General features: G+C 44.1%; 2 protein-coding genes across 2 annotated transcripts; both read right to left on the reverse strand.

The window, feature by feature from the left end:
- Window positions 1–499: 499 nt before the first annotated feature.
- On the reverse strand, window positions 500–2,926 carry LOC311356569 (uncharacterized protein; the record flags this gene model as incomplete). The annotated part of the gene is made up of 2 exons (XM_084476359.1): window positions 500–1,749; window positions 2,233–2,926. The coding sequence occupies 2 exons, from the start codon at window positions 2,924–2,926 to the stop codon at window positions 500–502; spliced, it is 1,944 nt and encodes a 647-aa protein (XP_084332485.1).
- Window positions 2,927–4,286: 1,360 nt separating this feature from the next.
- Window positions 4,287–10,318, reverse strand: adprhl1 (ADP-ribosylhydrolase like 1; the record flags this gene model as incomplete). Its single annotated transcript, XM_084476632.1, has 7 exons — window positions 4,287–4,972; window positions 5,388–5,520; window positions 5,701–5,828; window positions 5,962–6,102; window positions 7,553–7,678; window positions 7,918–8,082; window positions 10,105–10,318. The coding sequence occupies 7 exons, from the start codon at window positions 10,316–10,318 to the stop codon at window positions 4,803–4,805; spliced, it is 1,077 nt and encodes a 358-aa protein (XP_084332758.1). The 3' UTR covers window positions 4,287–4,802.
- Between the last annotated feature and the right edge of the window lie 3,065 nt (window positions 10,319–13,383).

A 13,383-nucleotide genomic window follows, 5' to 3' on the forward strand; every position in this document is an offset into this window, starting at 1 on the left:
ACCGTTGGCCATGGCAGCAATATGATAAGTTAAACCATGTTTTATACACATTTATATTTATTTACTCAGAACTAGTTCCAGTAAAGACCCGTTTCTACATGAACCTTGAGATGATGGAAGTTGAAGAATGAGAAGTTACTATACAAACAGCTCAACACCTGTTTGGTGTTCTTACCTGCAAGGTCATTTGAAGGTTGCTATTGGATACTGCACGTCACCTGTTCAAGCAATGTTGACATAAAGTATCTTTAAAAACATGTGGAGTCAAACTATTTACCGACTATGTCCTTATGTCATGCCTCAGGTATTTGACTGAACCTTATGTAGGTTTTATTTGACAGTAGAAGGCAGAATCAGAAATGTATTTGTCAAAGTACAATGAACAAGGAATTCCTCTTGGTGTAGGTGTCTGCATTTATTCAGGATATAAATACAAATATAGAAAAAAGGCTAAAATATATAATCTAAATAGATATATAAGAATATACATTGTTTGTGCCTAGAAGGTGAAGGTGTCTGTGAAGCGGATGACTCTGGGTTTGAATATGAGCTGGGCCGAAGGATCTGCGTAGTTGATGGTCCTGTACTTCTGGATATGAGGTGGGCTTTCTGGTTCTGCATGGCTGTAATTAGCTAGTCCTGGCCCAGCATGACTGTGCTTGGCTAGTCCTGGTCCAGCATGACTGTGATTGGCTAATCCGGATACAGGTGGGTTGTGATTGGCCAGTCCTTGCCCAGCATTGCTGTGATTGGTTAGTCCTATTGCACAGGAAATGGGAAGTTCTAAACAGCTCCAGTCTGTTTCACTGGTCATTTCTCGCATCAGATTCTCTCGAACTCCCTTTTCCACCCTTTCTCTCTCCAGTTCATTGTCTATGACTCTCTCCCCTCCCTCCAGTCCACTCTTTTTCTTTCTCTCCAGTTTATTGGCTATTTCTCTCTTTCCTCTCTCCAGTTCACTCCCCATCCCACTCCCCCCTCTCTCCAATTTATACTTTATGTCTCTCTCCCCTCTCTGCAGTTGACTCTCCATCTTTCTCCTCAGTTCATTGTCTATGTATTTTGCCTTTCTATCCAGTTCAATCTCCATCTCTCTTTCCCCTCTTTCGGATTGATTCTCAAGGCCTATATCCCCTCTCTCAAGTTCGCTATCTATGGATCTCTCAGTTCTCTTCAGGTCTTCAGTACCCCCCATCGCTCTCTCCCCTCTCTCCATTTGATACTCTAGATCTCTCTCCCCTTTCTCCAGTCTGTTGACTATATCTCTCTCCCTTCTATCCAGTTCACGCCCCATCTCTCTCTCCCCTCTCTCCAATTGATTCTCTTGGCCTCTCTCCACTCTCTCAAGGTCATTCTCTATATCCCTCGCCCTTCTATCCAGTTCACTCTCCCCTCTTTCCATTTTAATCTTTATGTCTCTCGCCACTCTCTCCAGTTCAATCTCTTTTTCTCTCTCCCCTTCCTCCAGTTCACTCTCTATCCCTCTCTCCAAATATTTTTTCTTCTCTTTCTCCAGTTGACTGTCGGATGTCAGATCTAGATGCTCTGGTAATCCAGGACCAGATGTGAGACCAGACACAAAACAAGTGGTTGAAGCATCAACCCCAGGACATATCTCATCAGGGAATGATGCTGGCTTGAGTGAGGCGCTAGCCGTATCTTTAGCCCCTTCTAGATCAATAGCTCGTGGGATTAGGTACCTCTGCAACCTTTGTTTAGCCTCCTCTTGGGCAGTGAGCTCCAGAGTTTCTAGGAGGGAACCCTCAATAACAGAAGAAAACAAACAGTTTGGTGTCGGACTACCTTGTTCAATGTCACCAGTCTTACTGCACAGTTTCTCAACTCCATTTTGATTGATCTCCCGCTCCAGCTTATCTTCTGGTTTTGAATTTGATGGCTTTTCAGTTTCACTTTCTTTGGAGAAATGGCCTTTGACTTTTTGATCGGGGCAAACGTTTTTGGGTTGCGTATGTTTGGAATGGTTCTGTTCTCTCTGTACGGAGTTCAGTTGTGTTAACATCGCTCCCGGCTCCTCTGTTTTCTCTTCCTGCTTGTGTGCCTTGGGTAGAAGGTATTGGGTCTTTTCTCCAGCAGTTGGCCAATGTTTCAGTCCTCCTCCTCGTTCTTCAAAGTTGGTTTGTTGTGCTTTTTCAGGATAACTCACATTGTCTCTTGCACTAGTCCTCCTCCCTACACCTCTAGGAGATTTATCCAGAGGAGATATCAAGTCACCCTTCCTCTGCATGGTTGACATGGTTTCAAACCTCTCCATCAGGGATGACAGGAGGGGTCCCTTATGGATCAGTCTGGCCTTAATTGGTAACTTCCCCTGTATGTTCACACCCTTTTCCTTCTCCTCAGCTCTGGCAAACCTTGCCACAATGTCCTTCACATTGCTCCCTGTCTTCTTCCATTGTTTTTGTTTTGGCTGGTGTGTCTCGGGACCACAAACAGAGGTCAGCTTGTCCTGGGTCTCGCAGGCTCCCCTCCCTCTCGGATCACAATGTAGAGCTCCAACCTGCCGTTGGTGGCTGGCTACTAGTTTGGATGTGGTTCTCATGAATTTGGCCTGGAGGAGCTGGAATGCGGTGAGTCGCCGCTGTTTTGGTTCCCCTGCCCTCCGACCGCCTGCTCTCACATCAGCTGCATCCATGGATACCTGCCGTTTGGGACTTCGAGCCCGGGTGGTGTCACTCTCACCTGGGCTTTGCTTTTTTGGATCAACTGGTGGCTCAGCAGTTGTGTGGTTCACCAGATATCCAGCCATCTTTTCTGTCCCTTTCCTGTTTGCTGCGTCTGTTAGCGATGAACCTTGGTTTGTGTCAACCTCTCTCCTTGCTAGAGTGGGGAGCTCCTGCGTCAGGTAGTGGAGAAGACTCTCCAAGACGTCTCGAACCTCGGGCCGGCAGGTGCGTTCTCTGATCATCTTCTTCAGCAAATTAGTATTGATGCTTACGCTGTGGTTCTTGGACTGAGGCCTGTGGAGAACATAAGAGAAGGCTAAATAGCCCCGGCCTACTGGAACTACTGCTGCTACGCTGAGCCAATATGCTTCCAGAGGTGGACGGGCGGTGGGAGGTAAACTTATTATTAAAGGACAATACCGGTTTTTAGCACATTGAGCCCCCCTTTCTTGGTTGTTTAAGATGAAATAGAGTGGTTGACAAAAGATGTTGACTATTAATCCTGTCTCAGGTATTTGGCTCATTTCGAATCGCCCCTGCCTGCTTCAGAATGGCAGGCTACGGGCATTCACAAACCTGTCCTTAGAACAACCCTAAACGTTTTTTTTTCAGAAATGTGCAACTCACTCACTCACGCACTCAGTCTTTTCGCTCAGTTCTCCGTCTCAACAGTAGGGCTAGAACCGAGCGAAAAGACTACAACCAAAAGTAAACAGTCCCCCTTTCCGTTTCCGGTTGCAGTCCAGTTTCCGTTTCAATGGGATTTACAAAATAAAACACGACAGAAACTGTATTTCGCTACGATACTTGATTTGGAACATCAATGAACACCATTAACCACTCGGTGAGTTGCATATTTCTGAAAACAAACGTTTAGGGTTGTTTTAAGGACAGGTTTGTGAATGCCCGTAGCCAGCCATTCTGAAGCAGGCAGGGGCGATACTAAATGAGCCAAATACCCAAGATAAGACCACTAGTCAAGATTTCGGTGTCAACCACTCTATTTTATCCTAGACAAACCAGAAACGGGGCTTAATGTGCTAAATACCGGAATTGTCCTTTAAAGGATTACTTACGGCCAATAGATCTTTGGTTGGTGCATGCTTCTAAGAGAACCTTTAGTTTGTCAGGAGAAAAGAGGGGGTGAAGTTTTTTAGGCTTTGAGTATTCGGGTGCTGCAGAGGTTATTAAAGTTATTGGTTATTGGTTACAAGGGTAATTGGACAAGGTATGAATATAAAGTATGTCAGCATTCATTACACATGTTCTTATATAAAACATGAGTCCAGGACTTCAAGTGTGATGATTAGAATCTCTTCTTTAATCATAATGGTTATGAGCTACAGAACACAGTAGAATAACTTGTATGGCTTAAAATAAACTTAAAAATTCATTAAATTACACATCAGTCAGTTGAGGCTATCCAGAAAGGAACTCAAACTTAAACCAGCTGAACATTATAGATTCAAGTCTGCAAGCTGCAATTTGAAAGTCCTCGAGCACAAAATATTAAACTAATAACTGATACTAATAACTGATATAAGAGATATTAATCTCTTATACAGAAGAGATTAATATGTTAAATAGATTTTAACAGGGGAAGGTAAAGAAAAGGTGTTTCATGCTCATAAAATACATCAATACTGAAGGAGTTTCTCTTTGAGTACAGAGGAGAGGATTCTTTCAACCAATCATTAGTATTGGGATAGTACCTGCAGGATTTTATGCATTATGAAGATCAAAGGAGAAACATGGGATTGGACAACAACAAATAGATAGAGGGAGACTATTCTCATATCCTTGGTTTGTTTTCAGTCACTTGGCTGCATCAATCGTTTAAAGAGAACCTTCCTTTCCAAGAATTTTCCATCTGGTATTTATGAAGTTGATATTATTTGTATCATCTCCCCTTCCATACATGTCAAGTTGATGTAATCATGGACATACACTGAGATTCCCCAATTCATGGTAATTTTGAGGTGATTAAATGCATCTATTTCGGAGGCTTGAAGAAGGAAAGGGAGTGAATTAGGATTAAAGTGGGATGTTACCACACAGTTCAGACAGGTACAATGCTGTTCCTCTAGTGGCCACTAGGACTCGGTGTTGCGCAGGTTTTTACTTGTCTGAGCACTTTTCCGCGGATGCGGCTTTGAACAGCGCGGCTCCGATGTCTTCCAGCTGCTGCCGCTTGTCCAGATCCTTGACGAGGCCCGCAGGAACCTGGGAAAGCCCATACATGAGGCCGTAGAGACAGCCTGCTATCAGGCCCGTCACATCACTCTCCCCTTGAGCCACAGGGAACACAGGAAGCACATTAGTGTTGGTTCAGTTGCGTAAATGATTTGAATGCTGAAATCGAACAAGGTTGGCTGGTGAAATACCAGAGGTGGAATTGTTGCAAGGCACCTTGTTCATCACCAATTATAGACATAAACAGAAGTTCTCTCCTTCGACATACGTGTTTTGTAACTTTTTGTTGCTCCAGTGTGAATTTCAAATACTCTTTGTGGCTATTGGCTTGCATTGGCATTGGATTTAGCATTGGCTATTATCTCTTATCATCTATATATATTATCTCTTGGGCCACAGTTTAATCTCTGATGTTACTTTTATTCACTGGATGTAGTACTAATAAAAGTTTGTCTTTGTAGTTACTTCATATAAGTGAATTAATCAAAATGTAAATGTGAATGTCAGGACCTCCGTGGAACATGGCTCGTCTGCAGAGTTCGGTCCAGTCGCTCCCTGCTGCCAGCAGCGCATCATAGGCTATCATAGGTGCGTCGTGACCCCTCCTTCCTGCACGTCCTTCAGAGCTCCACAGTCTATACATCTGAGGGGACACATGCATACTTTCAGGTCGAAGGTCACAGCTAGGACGAGACAGGGAGATAATCAATCAAACCCCCGACTTTTTAAAAACCTGGAACATGGCTACCTCATGAGTCACATGTCCTACGTTGCCTTTAAACATCTTGAGAATCCCGGAAAAGAAGAGAGGAGAGCAGCTCACCTTGTCTGTTTGGTCAGCGTCATAGGGGTCAGGAAACAAGGGTTTGTCCTGTCCCTCCTGTTCTATCCCCCTCTCCTCCAGGTAAAACTGCCACTTAGCTTCAAAGTAGAACCAGTTCTCCTGGTACTCTACGGAGGAACACCCAGTTATAGTCAACCTCCATACAGAACAGAGTTTCAGTTAGACAACAATAACCACACTACTTATTGTACAACTCCTTGTATAAGTAGTCCTAATTGTACTAGTAGTACTACTACAGACCTGCCATATGTCGTATGGTTCTCTTGCAGTACTCGTAGGCCTTTGGTATGGCCTTCATGAGCTCCCGTCCCCAGGTCACGGGGGGTCGCCCCTGGACGGCGAACGACGCAAACAGGGCCGTAGTCATTGAGCCCAGGAAGCCTGGTGCGGGAAATCAGACCACCATTGTCACCTTGACAAGAATCACTATAGTAGCAAAACTGATAGCTTAGTGACAACTCTGTGCCTTAATGGCAACTTAACCGCAGTCATGCCAACTCTGCCTGCATGGTAACGGCAGCATTACCTTAGAAATGGCCTTCGTTACCAGCTACGGCATCATTACTGAGTAATGCGTATGTCACACTGTCGCGAAATTGACACCAGATCCACAAACGATAAAGGAAATGTTCAAATTCTCAAATGCTGATCGTAAAAACATCGGTGAAGTTTCTCAGGCTCCGGAAGCAACTTCATGAGTGGTGGCAAAATCTTTGGCATGCCAAAAAATTGACGAAAGAACTTCATTTTCGTGTTGAATTTGTGTGTCCATTTTGCCCTTCGCAAAGGCCATCATGAGGGCATCTTGTCAAATCGCGTCATCTTCGTCTTTACTTTGTGTGATCATCGATGCCATCGAGCATTTTTAGCCTCACGAAGACAATATGAAGGAAACAAGAAGCTGCCCGATTGTCTTAGGAAGGCAACACGACTACTAGAGTACGATGACATCGAGATGGGACCACGTTGTCTGAATTTTTATTTTCCAGGGCAGGGGCAAACCGAAGCGAAGGAGGAAACCGAGGTCTATGTGGGTCAGGAAATGGCTGTCGCCTTTGTGTGGCCCTCATGTGTCCTTAGGGTAAAAACTAATATAATCTTCATATTGCCTTTGTGTGTGGTTCGGGTGCCCTCGTGTGACCTTCTTTAGGCATCGTACTTGCTTCGGCTGTTCATCGGCTGTTGACCAAGTTCAGGGCCATCTTCGCACAAAATTCCAAATTCCATATTCCGTATGGCCATCTGGTGTCAATTTCGGGACAGTGTGATGCCAGCATAATGAAAATTGTTAACTTAGTAACATAGTTACAAATGTAACGGCAACTTTACCACATTAAGGGCAATGTTACCTCAATAAGTGTGAATGTATGGTTAGAGCTGTTGGCTGGTTAAGTGTGTCATACCAGTTGGGTGGTTGTGTGTGTAGTCAGGGTTGTGTACCTATGGGGTGCTTGCGAGTGTACTGTTTAGTGTGTACCCGTGGGGTTGATGTGTGTTTAGTGTTTAGTGGGTACCTGTGGGGTGGTTGTGTGTGTAGTGTTTAGTGGGTACCTGTTGGGTGGTTGTGTGTTTAGTGGGTACCTGTGTGGCGTTTGTGTGCAGTGTTTAGTGGGTACCTGTGGGGTGGTTGTTTGTTTAGTGGGTACCTGTCTGCTGGTTGTGTGTGTAGTGTTTAGTGGGTACCTGAGTGGTGGTTGTGTGTGTAGTGTTTAGTGGGTACCTGAGTGGTGGTTGTGTGTGTAGTGTTTAGTGGGTACCTGAGTGGTGGTTGTGTGTGTAGTGTTTAGTGGGTACCTGAGTGGTGGTTGTGTGTGTAGTGTTTAGTGGGTACCTGTGGGGTGGTTGTGGGTCATCCTCCCGGTCTCCAGGCTGACCTCCACCAGAGAGTCCAGACGTTCCTCCTGCCAGTACCTCATCCCAACACACATGGCTTTGGAGGCCCCACCGGACCCTGACCCTACACACATGCACACACAAGGGGTCAGGAATGAAGTATTAATGCCACAAAGAGTTAACTTTTGTATTTAGCTTTTTTGTCATTGGAGTAAACGAGTCTGTCAGTCAACATTACCCTGAAAATTTCCTCCGAAATGTATTACAAGGGGTCAAAAAGAGCAGGGACACGATAAAGTGTGCGTGAGTGTGTGTGTGTGTTTGTGAATGTGTGTGTGTATGTGTGTGTTTGTTTGTGTGTGCCTTTCTCATTGAAGGGAGTGTGCCAGGCCAGCAGGAAGTTGTTTGGCTTGAGGTGTGAGCAGCAGTCCACTTTGGAGGGGTCCGGGGCCCGGCCCTGCAGGACCCCTGAGGCCGCCACATAAACACGCACCAGTTCCCGGTACAGGTCTTCCAGGCACCAGTAGTCTGTAGATATCCACACAGTTACACGCTTAGCAGATGTCATCAACCCACATTGTGAGTCGTAAAACATTTGACAGGCTTTTTTATTAAGTACATTATATTAACGGTTTTTATTACAAAATCATCAAGGAGCAAAAATGTATACACACTAGCACTTTTTGTTTTTGTCACGTCTCACCCTGCTCCTTAAGTTATGTTTTTTTTTGTTTCCTTCATTCTGTCATTGTTTTCTGTCTTACTGTAATACTCGCTTTTCCTCTCATTCTCGTTCCAGATACGTAACTCCCGGCCTCTGTGTTTCCTACGTGTGATCATCCCCCGTCACCTGAATCAGTGTGTTTCCCTCCTTCTGTGCCAGTTCGTCTTAGTACCTCCGTGTCTAGCATTAACTTCCCAGTGATCTATTGAATAGCCTCTCGACCGCATCTCGACCCCTCGACTCTCTTTCACCTCACGTATTTATACCTTTGCCCTGATTACAACTGTCTCCCTGTGAACCGAACCATTGCCTCCAGTAAAGACCACTCTTTCTGATTCAACCTGCCTCTCATCACGTGTCGTATTTTTGAGTCCAACACCTGTTTGCAACAGCGTTACACTTTAGACTTTTTCTTTTATTACTTTACCTTCAATTATTTTATAATCTAGCTATAAATGTACTGTAGGTACGATTTCAGAGCTATTATTTGAGTGTAGTTTGTTAGAAATGACCTGGCTAGAAATCAGTTAGCTATTAGTGAGTGAAATTTCTGTGTGATTTGAGTTGACTCTGCCTGCCACTGAATGAGCCCAATAAAATCTTAGATCACTCCTGGATAATTTCTGACCAGTTCCCTGATTGGTTTGGATCACACATATTTCGTGTCAATTAGAGGTCCATGAAGTTCAACACTTCTCAATGGTGGAGAAATGTAGGAAGGGATGGAGCAGAAAGAGAAGTGACTTTATCTGGTTGTTAAGGTAAAATTAAAGTTGTAAAAATATTTGTATACATCATCTATAACCTTTGAAACAGACACACACGCACACAGACGTGTGTGTGTGTGTGTGTGTGTGTGTGTGTGTGTGTGTGTGTGTCTGGCATGCGCTCTCTTCATTTGTGGCTGGTATGTGAGTAGAGAGATGGTGAGGGTTAATTTTAGCCAAGTGCAGATTAGGAGCTTTGTGTCTCTAGAGGTAGGAGAGGTTTCCATAGGAAAACCCCAAAACACACACTGTGTGTGTATGTGTCTGTGTGTGTGTGTGTGTGTGTGTGTGTGTGTGTGTGTTTCTTTGTGAGCATGTTGACAATAATTTCCAATTTACAGAATGAGGCTCATCTCTTTAAGCCTTATTTTATCATTTTATATCATGAACCAGAATACAGAAGATTTTTCTTGGTTGTGGTGGTGTTGGTGTGGGCACGTAACTATGATAAAATGTAAATGATAAAAAATTCTATGTGTGTGTTTGTGTGTGTGTGTGTGTGTTTGTGAATATATATAAATATACACGTGTATGTGTGTATGTCTGTATGCGGGTTCCTGAATGGTTTCATTGTGAAAGCCGCTTGACCCCAGCCGTCTGGAGTCACATCTGATCCCGGATCAGACCACAGCTGTCCCCTGATTGTTCCAGAGCAGTCTATTTCAGACAGTCGGTGGCTGGATCTACTGGGTGGCACCGATTTATGGATACGTTTCCTTTGGCATTGGCTGACATTAGGAAGTGAGGGGTTAAAGTCATTATACAGGTCAAAAGGTTATAACAGCTGATATGACCAGCTCTCTATTTATGACTCTGTGTATGTGAGTCGTATTTGGCAGCGTGTGTGGAAGACAGAACAATGCAGCGCTGGAAAATATTGGTATATAATATATTCCATTTTGAATGATAGACAAAATAGATAAGAATATGCATTACTGAGTTTCTAAAAATTCAGTTTTTTATCTCTTATCTTTTTGATCTCTCCCTCCCACCATTAATCCATCCATCCCTCCGTCCCACCATCTATGCATTCATCTATCCTCCCCTCCTCCGTCCTACCTGTGACGAGGGCCTGTGCGGTGGTCATGTGCATCAGGGCGCTGTCCCCCAGGGGCCAGAGGTCGGGGTCCAGGGTGAAGGCCCCTAGACCCCCCATGGACGCCAACTCCTCCTGGATCTGTCTCCCGGAGGTGCAGCCCCCCCACCGGCCCTTCTGCCAGCCCAGGGCGTCCCCCGCAGCCCCCAGAACCATGCCTGCCTGGAACTTCTCCATCACGGTGGCTTGCCCCCGGTGTTCTTACCCTAACCCCGACCCCGACCGTCGCCCTGGGCTGACCCCTACCTAACCTGGGATCCGACAGATGACTTCCCCTGCTCAGAAGACCGAAGTGCGACACTGGTGAAAAAAAAACGTTTTTCTTCCACCGTCTGTTAGCGTTTGTCCAAACAGGTCAGGAGGGACCACACACAGAACCAGAAGAATGACCTCAGCCAGCCAGGCAGTCAGCTTGAATGAACTCTGAACTCTGGGTCTGGGAGCCGGCAGTCGATGTGTGTTCTAACTACTGCAGGACTCTCTTCCAGGTCTCTACTGTTAGCTAGTGCAAACATATCCCCTCAGGCCCCTGGCATGCACGCACACACGCACACACACACACACACACACACACACACACACACACACACGCACACACACACACGGGGGTCTTTATCAGCTGTAGGTCCTTTGTGTTAGGGGGGGCGTCACGGGATCCAGCCGAGTTGAGTCGTCTCCTAAAAAGGCAATCCCTCATGGCTCTGGGGGTCCGACAGTATTCTGGCTAGCGCTGGGAGTGGTGAGGCTGCACGTCGGACAGTTGGCTGGTTGGCCTGGCATGAGCCAGGATGGGGTTTTGCTAGTGAGGTTTGGGAGGTGAACCAGGGGATGGGTGGATTAAGGGGTGAACCTGGGGCTGGGTGGATGGAGGGGTGAACCTGGGATTGGTTGATGGAGGGGTGAACTAGAGGCTGAGGTTGACTGAGGGGTGGACCTGGGACTGGTGGATGGTGGATGGGGGGGGGGGGGGTGAACTAGGGCTGAGGTTGACTGAGTGGTGGAGGTGTGAGGATATAAGGGTAATGGGCTTCATGGCTGGGCGGCCAGTCTGTCAGCTGGCGTAGCAACTTGTTGACACCCTCAGTCCCCATGGGGAGGGCCATGGCTCCATGCATAATTCTGCTATGTCTTTACTGTATCTCTTTAGATTTTCTATCTCTTTTAATGTTCTCCACTCACCCATTCCTCACTGTCCCTATCTCTATATATGGTATTTACTTTCTTTATTTTCTATCGGATACAACTTTGTCTTGTTAATCTTCTCTCATCAATCCCCATCTCATATTACTTTTCCTAAAGGTTTTTTTTCAATTGCTATTACTATCTTTATCTTCTAACACTTTTCTTATCTATCACGTTCTCTTTTATCTTATCTATCTCTATCTTTATCTTTTGTATCTATCCCCTCTAAGGCTTGTTTTATCTAGATCTCTCTTCATCTTCTGTCCGTCAACTTTATCTACATAGCTGCTATCTCAATTTGCTCTATTATAATTACCAAGCAAAAATATTGAATGTAGTTCTTGTTTACAGTGCAATCAGCACTATTTATGATTTTCTTTGTTCGTGAAATGTGGGTGACTGGTATTGATGAATTATGTTAAACCATGTTGTTTTTGTCGCAGTTTCTGTGCTGTGCCTGTGGTCCGTCCCTCATTTTTTTTCTTCTGTTCTCATGCTTTCTTCCCTCTTTCTTGTATTTCCGCCAAGGTTCCGCCAAGCCTAGTCCTCACGATTTTGTCATAAATGTACATATATGAAGTACAAACAGCGTATATTTTCACTAACTGTGTGTTCACACCAAAAGACACAATTTTCGCCTGTTCGCGCGAACAGGCGAATGTTGCCGTGCGACTCAGCGAAATCTCTACGTTCACTTAACATTGAAACGTGTCGCGGGGCGAAGTGCGGTGTGAACACACAGGATTAAATGATTCAAATGAAATAATTCAATGAATTGCTATCTATTATTACTGTGGCTATTTTTTCAACACATTTTTACACAAATCTATGTATTATCGCGTAGGCCTAATCAGGAATCAGTGGCTGGGTGAATGGTCTAGCACTTGCCCTGTGATAGGCGCAACCCGAGTTGGCGTCCAGAGTAGGCCTATTTCATAGTATTCTTGGCGTTGGCTTCATTTTGTAATTCCCTTTATTAATTTTATTAATTTTATAGACAGGGATTAAAAAAAAAAAAAAAGGTCAGAAAGTCAAGTTCAATACAAAAGTAACTTATTAATTATAAGTCTAAACTGCGGAAAATAGAAAGATATTCCAAGGTGAATTTTGAAGGACACCTTAGAATATCTGTTGTCTATTTCCTAGCCAGTGGACCCTAGATTACGACAAAAACAACACAATTGACGGCAGCTCAGTTGCCACACTTAGCGTCATTAACGTGGTTTGGAGGAGCTATGAATGAATGTTATGTTACGATGAATGTTTATGTTTGAACTCATGAAGTCGTTTGCAATGTGAACGGTGCATACATTGTGTACATTAATGTTCCTCATCACAGCGTCCCGCTCCTATCACAGGAACCTAGAATCAATATGTTCGGGGGTTTGTTCAGAATATTGTGCATATAACGTGTACATGTATTAAATGCAGGATATATAAAACAGAAAATAAAATAATGGCCAGGTCGTGTGGTCGATGGGAACCATAGCGCCATAGAATCCTGCGCAGCCTGCCCTATATTCTATCGAAAATAATCTCCCGATTGAAATGCATTGTTTTAATATTTAATAAATTAAATTAAAAAATAAATAAATAAATATAAATAAATAAATCTACAATTAATCTACTAACCCTAACCCTATTTAGTCATAATATTATAAGATGTAGCTATGTAGTTTATCGTTATAACAAGATCTGTATCTGACCATTGACATAGCCTACATATTTATATATACATATTTATTTATTTATTTAAGAGTGGTAGGTGCTTTGCTTTACGTTGCAAGAGAAAATCTCGTGAGAAACGATATTTTCACATCGCTTGCCCTGATTGGCTGAAAGAATCCAGGAGGCGTACATTCTCGGTCGTGGTTGTGGGTTGTGTGTAACACAACTTTATTTATTCGGGCCTAGCTTTTTGTATCTGCTATGACAGCTTTTATTCTGTATTTTATCCCCTGAATTTTGATACTAATAACACTTTTGTATACTTTTTATCCATATATCTGTCTGGAGCACTGTTGTCACTGTTTTCTGTCAATGTCGTTAATGTTGTCTAT

Source organism: Micromesistius poutassou (assembly GCF_964030765.1).
Source record: "Micromesistius poutassou genome assembly, chromosome: 12".
NCBI classification, from domain to species: domain Eukaryota; kingdom Metazoa; phylum Chordata; class Actinopteri; order Gadiformes; family Gadidae; genus Micromesistius; species Micromesistius poutassou.